This window comes from Vanessa tameamea, chromosome 15, assembly GCF_037043105.1.
Source record: "Vanessa tameamea isolate UH-Manoa-2023 chromosome 15, ilVanTame1 primary haplotype, whole genome shotgun sequence".
NCBI classification, from domain to species: Eukaryota; Metazoa; Arthropoda; class Insecta; order Lepidoptera; family Nymphalidae; genus Vanessa; species Vanessa tameamea.
The window spans coordinates 9745998-9765179 of record NC_087323.1 but is presented as its reverse complement, the minus strand read 5'-3'; the positions used below and the strand labels follow the sequence as shown (position 1 = coordinate 9765179).

Here is a 19182-nt window from a genome sequence, read left to right as displayed (position 1 = left end):
GTACATACATACGTACATACATACGTACATACATACGTACATACATACGTACATACATACGTACATACATACGTACGTACATACGTACGTACATACGTACGTACATACATACGTACATACATACGTACATACATACGTACATACATACGTACATACATACGTACATACATACATACATACATACATACATACATACATACATACATACATACATACATACGTACATACGTACGTACATACATACATACATACATACATACATACATACATACATACATACATACATACATACGTACATACGTACATACGTACATACGTACATACGTACATACATACATACATACATACATACATACATATACATACAGTCAATCACTAACCAAACTATTCTGAAACAATACCTCATATCCGTATCTAATTATGTCCATGTAAGGCAAAGGTTCCTCTCCCTTCATTCTGGCCCCAACCAGATCGAAGGTCATATAGCCGCGTACGAAGGCAGCCAAACCCTCTGGGGTAATTTCCTCCAAGCCCTCGAGATGGAAATCTGGTTGAAACGGGCTGATAAGAGTGATGTTGTGGTCTCTGGAACAGATAAGAAATGTATGAAATTATATTTGAACGAATGTCATCAAATTAATTGGTAAATTAAATTATGTAATTACATTTCTGTTTCTGATGACGTCATAAGATAAATTTAACGAGACATATCACAAAAATATAAATTATTCCAAATTTGAATTATAAATTCGTCAAAATTAATAGAAGTATAAAAAAGACTAGAATATTATATAATATTAATATGAATACCTTCTTATAAGACCTCTAGCTAGTTCCAAAAAAGGTATTTTGTGTGACTTGGTGCCGCCCATGGTAATCATCAGGATGTCGCTGCCGCATGCTGACGCCGCTAGCAGAATCGGTAGACATAGTATAGGCCACCGAGAACCTAGCTGAAAAAAAAAGTATAAAAATCAGAACATATAACATTTAAATTTAAATACACATTTTTTTAAATTATAATTGTGTTTTTTGATACTTTTAATTAATGAATCTGGAAATACTATATACGCTTGTAATTGCCATACATATTAGATACTAGATGTCGTCTGCGACTTTACTCGTGTTTTAGAGAGTGGTCGTCAGTGGTCGTCGTATAAAACGTATGGCTAGGTCTTTCTTGAGATTCGAGCTTGCTTGAGACCAAATTTCATCACGTTCAGTTTAGTTATTTAATTTATTTTATTATGGTCATGTTAGTTAAATAGTAATTACTTCGTATGTACATATGTTGTCCAAAAATTGTGTTGATTAGTCTACGTACGAGTATTTCATATATAAAACAATGAAGTCTGTAAGAATCTACGTTTCGTACCAGTAGTTCTAGCTTTACATTCAATTTAATCATGGAACATGACGATTCAATTGTGTCCACACTCAGATTACAAAACAAAGGGTACATAGGCATATTATAGGCATATTATTAGAAACCTGCAGCCCACTTTACTAGTGTACGTAAACCCCCATGGTTTGGAAAGCATTTAAAGTCATCCTGGGCCTTATCTCTCTAGTCGTTTTCGATTATCCGCTTCTGTAATAAAATTCCGCAGACATTTTTAACTTTGCCGTTTCATAGATTAAAGTCAATTGTAAAAAATACATTGGTAAAGAAGGCATATTATTCGATACAAGATCATATTGATGATAAAAAAGCGTGGAGTTGCTTGTTGACTTCCAGGCAGGAGACATAACATACATATATAATTGTATTTAACTAACATGACTGTATTTTTAGATGTTGAAAAAGAGTAACTACTGAGTTACTTGCCGGTTCTTCTCGGTAGAATCTACATTCCGAAACGGTGGTAGCTTTACTTTAAATAGTTTGTTAAATGACGATTCAAAAGTGCTTGTAAAAGCCTACTTGAATAAAGTATATTTTGATTTTGATTCAATTTGCCATCGAATTATGAGACCAAACAAACAGTAAGTGGATCTGTGTTTACTCACAAGTATGCATTATGCTATCTCCTGCGCAATCGCTAACCAGGATCGTACTATCATAATATTCATAGTCAATGACAACCGTTGTAATAGGTTATTTATTTCTGATTGACAACTTGTGTATAAAGCGGCCACGCTCGGTCGAGCATGTGGCAATAGTGTCCGTAGATCAACGTAATTTCTCTACTCGTCTTTCGAAATACAACGAGAACATTCCGAATACTTTTCGATTAGCTAATTCTTGTAATGATTTAGTAATAGAAACTGTATTAATATATAATATGGTGAAATCGTTCGTATTTTTAGGGTTCCGTACACAAAGAGAAAAACGGGATCCTATCATTAACACTTCGCTGTCTGACCGTCCGTCAAGAATCGCGACAGCTAGAGAGTTGAAATTTTCACAAATGATGCCGCTATAACAACAAATACTAAGAACAAAATAAAACAAATATTTAAGGGAGCCCCATACAACAAACGCAATTTTTTTTTCTATCCTACTTATTTTGTGTTTTTTCTTATTTTAGAAGAAAAAACTCGGGCAGCGCGTGTTAGGGCGTTTCGCCAATGATGTTAAATCTTGAACCATTGGTGAAGCGCCCCATAAGACATCTTTAAACTATTTTGGGAGAGGAGGGATTGCAAGAACACTGCTTGAACCCAGAAATAATACATACTTTTGAAATATACATACTTTTATTGTATTATTATTAAGGACAAAATTACGCTTACTAATTATACTATTAATAAATAACTTTTTCGAATGATAAGAACTTGAACACAGATTTCGGAAAACAATGATTTAAAACTTTTTTCCATTCGTCTGCAAATATGTTAACCGGAGCTCCGCCATTTATTTCAATAGTCGGTTTAGCCGGTTACTTCATTCAAGAAACAAATCGTTTTGCTTACGGATAGTAGAATTGTATACGAGGATACTTTACGATTATCGTTTTTTTTTTAATATGCGAGAAGTAATTATACTTTATCGCAAACATCACTATGAATAAGATTCTAACGCGTAATACGGCGAAATATAATCAGACGGCAAAAAAATTATAGTTACGTAAGTAGATATGTATACTCATTTGCAATTATGCCGGCTCGCCCTTTTAACTGGAATATAGCAATACAGACTATTGTTGTTTTGCTATAGAACAATTGAGGAGTGAATTCCATTCCAGACCTACCAAACCTGCTTTGGCAAAAGTGCAAAAAAAAAATATATTTAGAAATAAGCAAATTAATTTTTCTTTGTTTTCGATATTCATGTTTACAGACTGGCAATCTCTAATATATCTTAAATAAGCATTAAACTGATATGAATAAATATATAATTATATAGTTACGAAACGTAAATTATCATACGATAAATTAAAAATGAAGCATTTACGGTTTAATGAATATATTATTTAGTTGAGGAAAGCGTTGCGAGGTTAACTTACGAAATGCAATTCTGTAGCATGGAAATTCCCAAGTTATATTATAGAATTTTATTTGAATAATTTGAAGTCATAGTATGTTAAAATTTTAATAATAATAATAAATAAATATTGGACAACATCACATACATTACTCTGATCCCAATGTAAGTAGTTAAGGCACTTGTGTTATTGAAAGTCAGAAGTAACGACGGTACCACAAACAAACACAGAAAACTAATGAACTTTTTCTTCATCGACGCGGCCGGAAATCGAACCCGAGACCTCGGAGTGGCGTACCCATGAAAACCGGAGTACAACTACTCGACCACGGAGGTCGTAAATTTTAATGATTAGCCTTACGTAATATGTTTTGATAAAAGTCCCTACACATAGCTCTAATTTTATAGGACATCATTTACTTATTTGAAGCGTATTCAATGGCCTAAACCTAAATTAAAATTTAACAACAAAAATAAATTAAATAAAAGTGTTTTATTCGTCAATATTTTTATGATTACATTTTAAGAATCGATTTTAATTCAAAATTTTTGACCCCGGTGATCAAAAAACTAGAAAAACTAGGAACGACGAAGAAAATAATCTTTAAACTATTCTATATTTTCTTTGTTACAACGAAAATCATACGTTTGCCAAATACGGAAATGGGATTTTTTTTTTTAATGAAGGATCAATTGAATTTTTAAATTGAATCGATTGCAAAATATAAAGGTAAATCAATTATTATTCGTTTTAAATGGAGTATAATTACAGGCGCGAGAAACGGAACACCCCAATTCTAATTTCAAACCTATTTTATATGACCACTTACAGCTTACTGGCGTCAGACGGACTCCACTGAATAAATTTAAAAAAAGAATGCCTTTATCTTACTTGAGTTAGACAATTACATTGTATTTGTACAATGATCATATATGCCGTGGGAAGTCTGTACAGTTTTACAAACTTAACATTTACAATGCACGCGTGTACCATTGATTGATTCTGTCACTAGTTACTTATTACTCGACTGTGTACAAAAGTAGGGTAATGGGTTTCGCACGTGTCTCTGTTTAACGAGATCGCACCTTGAAGTTATAATTACGAGAATGTTGTAAATATTTAAGGCTAAAACAACGAGTACAAGATTTATGTAAGGTGAATTGTATCCAAAGGTAAAATTGGTAAAATATTACTAACGTTGTCGCCTGGTTTTGTCACGTCTCCATCTAGAAATGATTCCTTTGCCCTTATATCATTCATTTCGGAGTTGGCACAGTATGTTTGCTGCATTACTGTTATCTTTGGAATCTTTTATTTGTGGGATTTTCCACAATCATATGAGTTGTTAAAAATTTGTGGTGATAGCATTTATGGAAGTACTTAATACAAAAACTGCTTAGTGACGTTGTATTTTATGACACCAAGGCTGGTATAGGGAGACTGTGTTCAGCTCCTGAACAAGTAACACGACCACTGGTTCTTGACGCTATGATTACGAAGCGTCTGAGGAATATGATTTACTCTGCTTTATATATCGGAATTCTAGATATTCCTTGATTAATTAGATAAACTTTTTTAAATTTTATATTTCAATATATGTATGAAAAGCGCCTTATATTATTAAACAATAGAGAAACGACTCCTGCTCACAAATATATTAAATAATAATAACCTGTGCAGAATCGCTTGACACGCATACCTCCACGTTTATTTGCAGCATCTTAAATCTGAATAAAATAATTTCAAATTGTCGAAACGACACACAAACCTATGCAAATTGCTCTAACGTAATATCTGGCCCTTAGAAAATTTGTTGCGTCACGTCCTTATATAATAAAACGTTTGGTTTTGCTCTTAAGTTTAAATATATCAATTGTGGTATAATTACAATTTACCAACAGAAAATCCATGTCAACGGAAATGATAACGAAATTTGATTTTCGAACGTCAAAAATTGACAGTTAATGGACTTGACGTATCCATTTGTACCGTTGCAGACAGTCCTCGATTTTATTAATATAATTTAAAATAGAACTTGATAAATTAGATGCTATGTCCCTTGTACATATAATTACAAAATTATAAACCGGTACACAACAATACTAATTATAAAAATCACATATTCTATATAAACTTTTAAATTCACCGTTAGCTGTCTCCATAATTTCTAAATCCGAAATATTATTTATGGAGTAATTAACGCACGGCGACGTAATTACTTTATTATTATACGTATATTTCATTGATGTTACGTCGTGCGGTTGGAGTTAATTGCTTAAACGTTGTAACTTTTTTTATTCGTATAATGGTGTGATGACAGACGAGCAAAAAACTTAAGGTAAAACTAGACTGACTATCGCTGTTTGAAAGTATTTTTAGTAATAAGGAAATAAAAGGAAATCTGGGTCACGATAAAAGGACCGACAGCAAAAATATACTATCTTGAAAAACAAAAATGAAAAAACAATTACCTTAGCAAAATTATTCACACAAAGTTCTTATATCAAGTACAATAAGGTAGGGTATACGTTTACTGTTTTAAATACTTACGGCCTTTTTGAGAAACATTGTTGAGAGCTTAGTTAAGCAATGATATATCTCTCTCTGGCAATATTGATTTGATATTCGAAAGAAGGAGACATATCAAAGCCATTTGATACGTCGACTCACACAACAACATTTAAATTTAATTTGTTTCATTTAACAGACAATTATTGATGACTACGTTTCAATATACAATACTATTTTATATTAAGGTCCAGAAAAAAGAGATTTTAAGGAAGTATAAGACAAATTGCCAAGGATCAAAATCCTATCAAGAGGATAATGAGTATCCGAAGCGTTTTATTTAAAAAATGAATAGATACTTACGAAGCTTGTCATGTATTTAAAAATAAAGCCATTACGACACATATGGGTAGTCATTAAAACTTTACACTGTATCACGTGTGGTCGAACCCTAATACGACGGATAATATATACTATTCAATTCTACGCTTCATTGTTATGTAAATCAAAGTTTACATTTTATTAGGTTAACCGTTCACAACACACAGCGATTCTATGACAAATAATCGTAAGTGTTATTATTTTTAAACTCAAACTCAAATTCCTTTATTCAATATAGAAGCATTACACTTACTTATTGATAGTCAAATTAAACACTACCACCGGTTCGAAAAAGGAAACACCCTGACCTGAGAAGAACCGGCGGAAGAAACTCAGCGGGTCTTTTTTTGTCAAACTAATTAAATACATATATTGAATACGAAGGTTGTTACTTAAGTTAATTTTACGTTAACGTACATGTAGGCTGGCGAATTTTAAGTAAGTTTTATGATGTTATTTATCACTGTGTAACAATTGTCAAAAATCGTTATCCTACAAAAAATATAAAAGTTTTTATATAAGGATTTAGATAAGATAAGAAGGTTACTCAATCGTACCAAAACGTTTGATTGGATTTTGATGAAATTTCTAATAGAAATAGCCTTGACTTCATTCATAGTACCTAACACCTGATCGCTCCCCCTCCACCCCTCACACGCGGGTCTAGGCTGCGGACGGAATTTAGTTTTTAATTACTGTACTGTATAGTAAGCTAATATACTTCAGCAAACTTTGAAACTGTATGTATTCATTAGATAAAATTAGCGTAAATAAATTCAATATAATATTTGTTGATTAGCTCCAAATGAAAGATGTACCTTATAACGCTATTTACCTGAAGGTTTATCGAAGGTTAATTAATTGAAAATTACACTTATTAATGGTAGAAATCATGTTTATTCGTAATGGGTTGTTGACTTTCCAAAAATAGAGGTCAATAACCGCATTTCTGTGTTTCAACTATGTCTAAATCTATGTGACGTAATTTATTGAAATATTAATAATAAAATATTATATTTCAATAAACGAGGTCTCATTTATTTTAATGTAAAAATATATTTTGTATAATTAATTTAATCGTTAATTTTGTAATATGTAACTCATTTGATATATATATAAATATATATTTTAACGGGGAAATGCTAGCATTCTTGCATTATTATTGTTTGTTTATATTTAAAGTCTTAATGATTCTGTATCCCAATTATGTGAAAATGTTATCAAATAAATATATATATATGGTCATTTATAATATATTATATAATATTTTAGCATTAATACTTATATTATTATTAATCAAACAATCAACCAATATAATCATTACATATTAAATCCATAATAAATAAATATGTTATTACATCATATTTGAAAAAATAACGTTACATTTTGATACGGACTGGTGTCAAGAATATTAACAGTAGGAGAAGAACGAAAACTAGTTTTCATCAGCGGTTTCGCCCGCGTGTTAGGCTCATAGGTATTAGGTATAAAAAAGTAGTTATCTATCTGTTTCTTGCTTAAGAGTTCCAGCTCATTTCATACCAAATTTCATCGAATTCGGCTCAGTAAAAACGTAACAGACAGACAGAGTTACATTCACATTTATAATATTAGTAGATATTTGAAAATATACATATTTGAAATATTTTAACATAAATAAGATAAATCTCAATATACGCTAAGTAATACTATAGGATTTAGGTAAAATATATTGTTTACATAAACTTTAATATAATAGTGATCAAATATAAAGAATATATTTTTACAGCTTTCGAAAATCTTGGTAGACGAGTAAGATTTATATGAAAATATTTTTAAACGATTTATTGTTATTATACGACTTTAGTTCCCTGGCAGTAAGAATCATCTCCTTGGTCGAGCCATTAAAAAGTTGATATTTCTCACTGCCTAAAATTCAAAATGGCGACATTACACTCCCTAGCCTTGAATAGCAGATACTTTAAGATTAGCCGTTTTGATCGAAATTCGTGAATTTATAATGAGTGTTGCAAATTATTTTTATGTCATTTATTTGTAACAATAATTTATTCTCTACATAATTAAATCAAGTTGATTTGTGAATGTACGTATAAATGTATTAAATTCGCCTTATTCAATGTCAATTACATGTTTACTTAAAAATATTGGGTCGGGTCCTTAGTTTTAAGGAAATCTTGTTTACTTTCTGATGACCTTAATTGGAAAAAATGACGTAAACATTAAAAAAAAAACTAAGGGTAATTATTGGATGAATGCTTTAATACTTACGGCTTTTTTAATATATTTTTATGCTGGCAATACTACTTACTAATATTTAACGTACATTTTTAATTTTACGAATATATGCGATAGTAATATGTTAAATTAGCGTAGATTTTAACATATTATAGATATTTTTTGGTTATGCTTTTTATTTCATATTTATCCAATAAAACATGCAATACTTTAGCAAAACTGTGCAATCATTTTAGTTAAACTACAGGTATACTGATTTCGCAATATTTATTGTTGTTCCTATTGAATGTATTATTAGATTAAAAACATATAAAAAGTAAATGTCAAATTTGTTAGTATTATAAATTGAAAAATAAATCGAAAAAAAAAATCTAGTAAATGTATACAAATATAATATGTTAAGTCAAGTCTGTTTTAAATTATAAATTCATCAAAACTAAAGAAAACTGTCCTTACCTTAAACTGGCAACACAAACCGATCAGGGTCAACGAGATTTCATTAAAAATTAAAATTGTTTTCTCGTTATAAAATAACCTGCGCGTCCCGACTTTGAACGGGTAAAATGAAGGTTTTACGTCATGATATTTTATTTTGTTTTGTTTTTAAATAACTATGTACATATATATTTTTTTTTTATATTTATGTTATTAGCTGTGCTAGTACATCATTATCTCATTATATTGCGTTTATCAGATATCTTGTTTTTATTTCTTTAATTACAAAAAAAAATATTTTGTACAAATATGCAAGCAAGTTTTACTTTGTAGAGGTAGAGATTCTGTAAGAACTCGAAACTCACCGCAGAAGATGAATGTGTGATGTCAGATTATGCGTCATTGACTATAATAATTAAAAAATATATAGGATATACGTATCAAAATGGCATATCACCAAAGGTTTTCAACGTGTTGGCGTTGTTAAGGAATGTTTAATATTTCTCACATTGCATATTTCTATGCGCGGTGGTGACAAATTACCAAAAGGCCTATGTGCCAAACAACCTAGCTAAACTACCTAGCTTTAAAATAAAGTAAATAAAAATTTACAAGTCTTAGTGTATATAGGTATTAATGAATACGAAAATTAAAGTGCGATGCTTTAATTTAACAATCCACTAACTTACATTGTAATTGGCGGCGCAGTGGTATTAGCAAACCGAGAAAGTTATACGAGAAGGTGCCTGATCCAGTCAGTGGGACTTTTACCTCATATAACTTTATACTAATTGGTTCAAGTTATTGTATTCATAATATACGAGTTGATAAAGTGATTGAATCTTTACAGATGCATAGTGATATTAGTAACAGCTGGGCAAAACATCCCCTTAGTAGGAGAGGGTTTCCCTTAATAGGATTTCAGTTGGTAAAGTGCTTAAGGCGAAAATTCATTCGAGTCACGTTAACATAAATCTTTTTAATTTTTTGTTATTTAATTATTTATTTTAATTATTCCGAAAATGAATGAGTTTTTTTTTAATTCTACTGAAATATATTAAATCAAGTCGTGTAACGTCCCTTACCTATTTAATTATTATATTAATTTATACTTTGCAAATTAATGGATATTTTTACTTATATGTTTGACCTTAGAAGTCAAAATTTAACAATGCTTTGATGCATACCTAATACCTATTTTATTTACGAACAGACAAATGACTAGGTAGGGCTTTAAACACCTCAGTTCCCAAGGTTATACATTGTTAGCACATTGGTGATTCAGGGAAAGGTTAATATATCTTAGAGCGCCAATAACTGTGGAGGTGACCACTTACTTAGGTGGAAAATTTGACCGTCCAAATATATCAAAAGACAAAAAACAAAGCCGTATATTTGAACAGTCGAGAATACCTATCTTGATATAATATCTATTTTAGGTTTTATAATATTGTTGTCTAGTATGAAACGTTGGCTTCAAAAAAAAAAACGTATCGAATGTCGATTTTTATCTATCGTTTAATAACTTGAATCTCAATATATCTTCTAAATGTTTGGTATAAAAATTTGTATTTGCGTACTTCGTGCGATGTTAACAAAGCAAGAAAACGTCACCGGAAATATTTTGTTGAAATAGTGTCAATATTAATTTAGAATTCGTGGTCAATGAACCTTTGTCAGGGCTGGCTAGAAAATTTAATTTAGTTTTGATGAATTGACACTTGGGACCGATGAAAACATGTATATTGAAATCACGTAGCTGGATTTAAGCGTGGACTTAAGACCAGTAGGCAATGAGATATTTAAATATCTACACTACATACTGTAGTTCATATTATAAACGCAAAATAACTCTGTCAGTTTGTCTGTGGCTCTTTCAAGGCCAAACCAAAGAACCGAAATTAGTTAATTTTGGTGTGAAGCGAGCTTGGACTCAAAGGAATGACATAGACTACTTTTTATGCCTAACAGATGAATGAACGACCAGTCCCTAAAACGCGGGCTATAAATAATAATAAATAAATATTTTTTTATCATTTGGTTTATGCTGATTTCCTATATTATATATTATTGTTATTAAAAAAGCAGCAAATTGAAAGTCAGTTTCATTATGATACAAATTGAAACATAGCTTATCTACCGAAGAATATTATTTTAATATACATTATAACATCCTATATTATATACACAATACATATAGTGATAACAACCATGTGGCATGTGATCCAAAGATTGGCACTGTAAGAAATAATAACCCTCTCGTACTACCTTGGAAACTAAGATGTTATGTCCCTTGTGCCTGTAGTCACAACCACAACCACAACCAGAACCAGAACACAACTAAGTATTGCTGTTAGGCGATAAAATATGAACTACTCCTCGGCTTACACTAATTTGCAAGTAATATTATTTTTACATTGAACTTTATAACAATTATAATGATTATAATAATTAACAATAACCATTTTCTAAGATCACAGCAGATAAAAAAAGTTATAGTCATTTTTTCAAGATGTTTTTTAAGGTCAGGGTTAAAATATAACTGAAATAAGGCTATTCACAATTTAAAATAATTGTTATTTCAATATGATTTATTACAATTATGTGTCATTTTATCTGAAGTTTGTTTTAAATAAACGATGATCGATTTTTAGTTGTGTATTGTTAGAGATTAGCCCTAGCCTCCATACGGTGCAACGTCATAGGATATTATAATTTATTATATAATTAATAATATCCCATATTATAAATATATACAATTATTATTGTAATTAATTGATCAATAATTTGTACAACTTTAGTTAATATTATTTTATGGAATAACATTTAATACTGGCATGTAACACTATTTCTTATTTTAAAAACGATTGAGCTGTCATAAGGAAAACAACTGGATGATTGTGAGGGATTGTAAAGATATATAGAGAGATTGGAACATGATTGTAAAACATGATTTTATTTTGCCATCCCGAACTACTAAAATTACAGTATTTATTTAACTTATTATTGGCTATCATTCATCGACGACCTCCTTGGTCGAGCAGTGTGTACACCGGGTTTCATGGGTACGCTCCGAGGTTCCGGGTTCGATACACAGCTGAGTCGATGTAGAAAAAGTTCATTAGTTTTCTATGTTGTCTTGGGTCTGGGTGTATGTGGTACCGTCGTTACTTCTGATATTCCATAACACAAGTGCTTTAGCTACTTACATTGGGATCAGAATAATGTGATGTTGTCCAATATTTATTATTTATTTATATACTGACTATATGTAAGTCAATGCACTAAGCATTTAAACTATGTAGCGTTTCTATGGTTACCCAAAACATTGAATCGTATATGGACTCTATACTCGTGAAAGGAAATATCGTTATCCTTTTCGTTCCCTTCGCTTATTATAGAATAACAACTCTTAAATTACACCCTAAAATTACTCGCTACCTCGATAAACAAGACAGTCTAGCGGATCAAGATATTGAAACAACGCTTCTCTTGTTACAGATTCGTCAAAAAATCTGTTTAGCGAATTGCCGGAGGAAGTTATCACGTATATATTTAGAAAAGTAAGTAACTCTACGATTTGATTTAATCTATTACAATATGTTTAAAGATTATTTTTGAGAGCTTTAGATTTAGAAAAGGATATTATTAAAGATAGAGGAATACTTTCATATGGATTTATAAGTTTACAATCTTAACATAACTGTCGGATTTGAATCTTAATACAAAAGGTAATCTTTTAAAGAAAATATGCTGAATATTTGTAAGACAGAAATATAATGTTTCTTCCTGAAATACATTTAAATATCTGCTAGAAAATTTAGTACATAGGATATACATAGGCAGGCGGATGAATTAAAGAGCACGTGATGGTAAATGATCGTTACCGGTCATATACATATAGTGGCGTTGGCCAACCTAGGGAGCTAAAATGTTATGTCCCTTAAGCCTGATTACACTTGCTCACTCACCCTTCAAACCAGAGCACAAAAATACTAAATTCTACTGCTTAGCGGTAGAATATCTGATGAATGACAGGCTTACACAAAGTCATTAATTCGAACTGAGATAACGTTTATTTAGTGCGTGCGCTGAGGTTAGTACACCAGTTCACACAAGAACTACGTGTGTGAAATATTGCTTATGTGTGTGAACTGGTATAATAGCCGCATAATAACATTTCAAGTCTTACGTGTAACTTACGTAACGAACTATTATTAGGAAGATATAAAGACATCATTGGCAGAAGCCTTTCTTTCGAGATATCTGTAGTACAAGTTAGAAGCGACCGGTATTTCTAACCTCAATAAGTAAAACGACTTTATTGTGTCGTTCGAGTAGTACTTGACACAATCTTCATAGGAACTATTTCCCTAGCTGAACCCCCGGCTGTACCTTCGCAGAATTTATAAAACTTTACCTATACACAAACGTCACCCCCTATTTTATCCCCTCGAGGGGTGGATTGAAAAAGTAGCCTATATAATACCCCAGGGCTCAAACTATCTCCATACCATATAAATCGGTTCAGTGGTGTAAGACGTCTTATATGATATGATCGTTGCCGAAATTAGGAAACTCTGTTGGGTTTTTGTACGATTGTATTTTGTTTATATTATTATAAATGGCACAGTTATTAGAAACAAAACGAAGGTTTCGGATTAAAATCTGGACTGAGTTTTCGTGTGTTTCCTGTTTATCATTCACCTAGTGTTTGTTTTTTTATGTTAGGTTGGTGGACGAGCATTTGAGCCAACTGATGGTAAGTGACAACCGTCCATAAACAATGACGCTGTAAGAAATATTAACCATTCCTTACATCGCCAATGCGCCACCAACCTTGGGAACTAAGATGTTATGTCCCTTGTGCCTGTAGTTACACTGGTTAGTAGAATATCGGCGGTAGAATATCTGATGAGTGTGTGGTACCTATCCAGGCAGGTTTGCACAAAGTCCTACCACCAAGTAAAATTGGTGAAAGAAATGTCACTGGAGCAACGTAATTTCCAAAAGTTATCTTAAATAAAACAAAGAAAAGATAATTTTATTTTATATTCTCTGTTTAAAGTTTTATATGTTTTAATGTAGTTTTTATTTAGTTATTTAATTCATATTACACAATAACTATGCATTCTGAGTAATTGAAGTTTTTTTTTCTTTTCTTTGAATATTTACCTACATTTCTTTTTCTTATTGTTTTTAATTTTGTTTGGTGTCAATGTCCGCAATGTATGCTATCATAAATTTCATCTTTTTTTTTCTTTCTTTATATCATAATAAACGATAGAAACAAATAATGATATTTTATTATTTTGCCGCTATGGCCTAAATTGGTCAGGGGTATATTTATAAACGATGTTTTCCGAGCACGAAATGAATTAAAATCACAAATTCAGTAGTGTTTTCCTAGGTTACCCAAAATGATCGATTAATATACAAGCGTTCCAACTACTGGACAATTTCGACTACGAAACACGAAATAGTAAATATATCAAAAAATAAATAAATGAGTATTTAAGTATATTTTTAAATCGCTTGCGTTTTTGTTTCATGACTTGTACACACAATTAATGATGACACGAGAGACAGAATCGCCGACCGGTTTCTAGTTTACGATCGACGTAGTCGAACATAATTGAGTTCAAAACGTTGACATGAAGGAAAACATTTAGTATAAATATTCACACACACCCGTCCGTCTAGTATTTAAGCCACAAGTAATAGTTTGTATGTAATTAATAAATAATTATACAAAAAAAAAACAAAAAAGAAAACAATAATATTTTTCTTAGTCTGCATAATATGTAGATACTGATATGATAATAATTAATAGTTTAAATGACTTAAGCTAACCTATCTTATATTATATTACAACGCGTAAACGAAGCGTTTTGAGTAACGAAGCGTAAGCGTTCTTATATACATTAATATTCGAAAAATTACGAAAAATATTTATTGGGACGCTTTGGAATAAATATTTGAGACAAATCTACAAATCTAGAGGTTTTTCATAGAGCATTAAGGAATTAAATGCACTATTGCACTAATATACTATAGTATAATTATATTACAAGTGCGAAAGTAACTCTGTCTGTCTATCTGTCTGTTGCTCTTTCACAGCCGAACCACTGAACCGAATAAGATGAAATTTGTTATTAAACAAGCTTTGTTCGAGCCCAAATAAAACCTCCTTGCTGTGTATAAAATTGATTACGGCGAGACGTAATTTTTAAAAAACAAGAGAAGATTGCGCTTGGAGACTTGGACGTCAAATAATAATATACAATTTTTACATAAAATATTTTTACAGCAAAATACTCTTCTCATTTCTCCATCTTCAATCATTGGCGCGATCAAGCTTGAACTCTAAAAAAAGAGAGAAAGGACAAAGGCTCCATTTTTTTAAGCCTAATACCTCTTGACCAACCTCTAAAAAGCGAGCAAAGTCGCGGGTGACAAGTATGGTATTAAATAACACGAAACTATGTCAGTGTTCTAGTACAAGAAATAGGTATATATTATAAGTACATATATACCAGTAGTTATGCATAAGAAAACAAACTGCATTGTCATATATCACGAAATTTAATTATTTTAATTTAAATTATTTTTAAGAAACATTACGTAACATTTTTTGTATAAGATTATATAATATTTAATTTAATACAATATATTTCGCAAATTATAAGAAACCTGTTTCCGGTGTTCCGCATAGAAATTGATAAATATTTTTTTTATAAATAATAACAATTATAAAAACGATATTACATTTATAATGTAGAATTTACTATTGGTTGACGCTCGATTTAGACAATTATGCTAATTTTATAAGGCTCTTAAATTTAAGACCTTGAACTTCACATCACAAATATTTTAAATACATACAAAACAATGGCTATAATAAAAAAAAAACATTAATTTATAGGTATACAAACATTTCAAAAGCTATACAGAAATTTACAAACCCGGAACTGTTATTAATGTCATGAAAATTTAAATGATGATATAAAACTCTCCAACGAGTGATTGGCGATAAACTGTGCCTTTTTTATCGCTGGGAATACGCATTACGCGCTTGCCACATGTAAAGTTGTGTCTCGCCAGTGCCCAGGACGTCTAGTACCTGAATACTCGCTAAAAACCAGAGTCCCCCGTCTCTTCTGCGGGCGCCACGGGATCGCAAAATAATATGTGCCTGGTTAGCATAACTAAAAGCCATTAAACTATGAATTTAATTAAAATTGCATTAAATTGCTTTTTAGGCAGAATACATAAATTAAAGCAGTTAAAAAATATATACAGAAGAATTAATTATCACGTGTAAATTTATATCACACTATTTTAGTGCTAAGTATTGTCTTGCTTAGATTCGAGCTTAAACTCTAATTGATGAGAGTCTCTAACAGGTCCGTGATCGAATGGACGATGTAAATTTGAAGTGGCAGAAACTATAAAAATATTTGTATAATTTATTTGCCTAATAATATAATGGACGTACAAATATTCCTTAAATTAAATTTGCCACCAGAGCTTCATAATTTGGACGTGTAGTTTCGGAAATATATAATAATATTATGCGAAAGTAACTCTGTCTGTATGTCTGTTTTATACTCTTACACGGCCAAACCACAGAACCAAATTTGTTGAAATTTGATATGAAACAAGCTCGAATTCTAAGAAACATACCAAACCTCAAACACAGGAACGAAGTCGCAGGCGACGACTGGTACTGGAAATTCATTGAATAACCAAAAAAGTGAGGATTATACAATTGTTTATTAGCACTGAGTAGACTGCCTAGCTGCGGTTACTGGGCAGGTCAATATATTATTTGAGAATTATATCTCAGGATGAAGAACTGATAACCGTGAAAGTCGGCGCTAATTACCTGTCTATATGCTGTCAGATCTGTCCGAATACATGATTTGAAGGTCATTCTAGTTCGTTTACCTGTAGGTATTACATGATTAAGACTAAAGATATTACGTTAGCGAGACATATTTAATGATTAAAATCAATCAAATGTTGATTTAAGATTATTTCTTACGCATTGTGCAGAAGGATGGGGTTGTTTTCATTATAAAATTCTACTTGAATTTGCAATACGCCTCAAAAAATACAACAGCACATAAACCATCGCTCATTCGTACACCTTGTGACAATCTCATTACTTATCCTTCCAACTTCTGTTTCAAATATATCTGTCATTGTAATTTATATATTTATTTTTATCATATTTTCACCGCCTAATCGCCTGTCACAAAGGCTTAGGTTTAATTTTTGGCGCGAAGTTTGGGTGCTTCGGACATAAGTTCGGACTATTTCTGAGTAATAATAAAAAAGTCATTTTAGTTGGTTTTTGTTATTAATTATTATTCATTTAAAGTGATTATTGTTGATTGTTAATTTACACTCCTGGCCAGTAAGAATATTAAAAAGTCAAATAATTTGTACAGTAGTGCAGACTTTTTTCAGAAACTAGGTACATGTCTGTTTTAACATATTTTTTGGTATGAGGTCGATTTATTTAAAACGATTTACTAAAAAGCAGAACCCTCTCATCAAAAACAGAGGAGGCCTCAGTACATGTGAAGGCTGTTACTTTACTTGGGAGTATTGCAATAATGACACTGTCAAATTTATTTCTAAAAGCGTATCTTAAGACTCACATGTATACAAGTTGAAGTGGTTAAAAAGGCGGTCATATGTTGAGGAGAGGCAATTTCCAATATCAATTAACCCTTACATTTCTAAATATACCTAAATTTATTCACAATGGTCCTCATACTGTTATTAAGTCTTAAATGAGGTCATAAATTACATATACAGGGTAAAGAAGGTTTGATACAGAAAATACGACCGAAAGGAGGCCTATTTAAATAACAAAAGTATCTGATTTCTGTTTACAAGGGCAACTCTGTGTACTTTTTTTGTTGTTTAATATTTTTTTCTCCGTTTTGATTTTTTCTTTTTAGTTTCCTTTTGTATAGTACGTGTTGATCTTTTATGGCTTCGTTAGATTCTCATTATAAATTAAATATTTTGTATATAATATATACATATGTACTTATGTGATTGAATGGATATCATCTTAATATCTGAATTGAGAGCCGAGATGGCCCAGTGATAAGAACGCGTGCATCTTAACCGATGACTTCGGATTCAAACCCAGGCAGGCACCACTGAATTTTCGTGTGCTTAATTTGTGTTTATAATTCATCTCGTGCTCGGCGGTGGAGGGAAATATCGTGAGGAAACCTGCATGTGTCTAATTTCAACAATTCTGCTACATGTATATTTCACCACCGGCATTGGAGCAACGCGGTGAGATATGCTCCAAACATTCTCCTCAGAGGGAGAGGAGGCCTTAGCCTAGTAGTAGGAAATTTACAGGCTGCTAATGTAAAACAATATTTAAATTCACATAAACAAATGAATGTATCTTTATGTCGAAAAACCTAATTAAAAAAAGCACGTAACTGACCTTTTCAAATACGTTATACACTGTCCCTGTCAAACAGTGTACCTACGTCGTTAAGTAAGTTGATATACTTAGTAATGACTTTATGTAATGAACGTAATTAAATCCGGCGTACAAAAAAAACTTGCACATGTAAAATGTTACAGAGGGAAACACGTCTGCGTCAGACGTTACGTAGAAAAACGAAAAAGCCCCGTTATCCCAGTGGCTGCAGGTTTCTGGTTCTGGTTCAGGCCAATAAAGGGCAGTGTTACAATCCTGTTTTTAGGTATTTACTTAAAACCGTTGTTTCTGAGTTCTTTCTCGCTGTATCCAATCGCCGTACCATTACACACAATACTATATTTAATATATTACATAATTTAGTAGTCGGTAGGGGATAGACAACATAGAATAATGGTTATGTTGCATTCAAGGACCTTGAAATTTTATTACCATTAAAGCTAAAGAATTTCACTTCAAAAAATCGTATTTCTTATCTATTTCATACACTGTTATTGAACGTTTATTATTTAAAGTTAAATATTGCAAGACAATTTTTTTTACACAATTGAGCAAAGATGTATTTTTTTTCTTTAGTTTGGTTAAGTGTAAGTAAAACAAAACAAAAACAATTAAAGTAAAATTAGATCAGACAGCTTCATATATCCAATGAATGAATGAATAAATCTGAATTTGCGAACAATGAACTAACATTAGATTGAACAATAATAT

General features: G+C 31.3%; 1 protein-coding gene across 1 annotated transcript in view; it reads right to left on the bottom strand.

Moving 5' to 3' along the window:
* Positions 1-19182, bottom strand: part of LOC113399626 (UDP-glucosyltransferase 2) — a 61536-nt gene that overhangs the window by 2960 nt on the left and 39394 nt on the right. The window contains exons 3-4 of the mRNA XM_026638803.2: positions 811-953; positions 402-585 (exon numbers count right to left, since the gene is read on the bottom strand). Coding sequence (XP_026494588.1) covers positions 402-585; positions 811-953 — 327 coding nt within the window. The remainder of the gene's footprint in view (positions 1-401; positions 586-810; positions 954-19182) is intronic.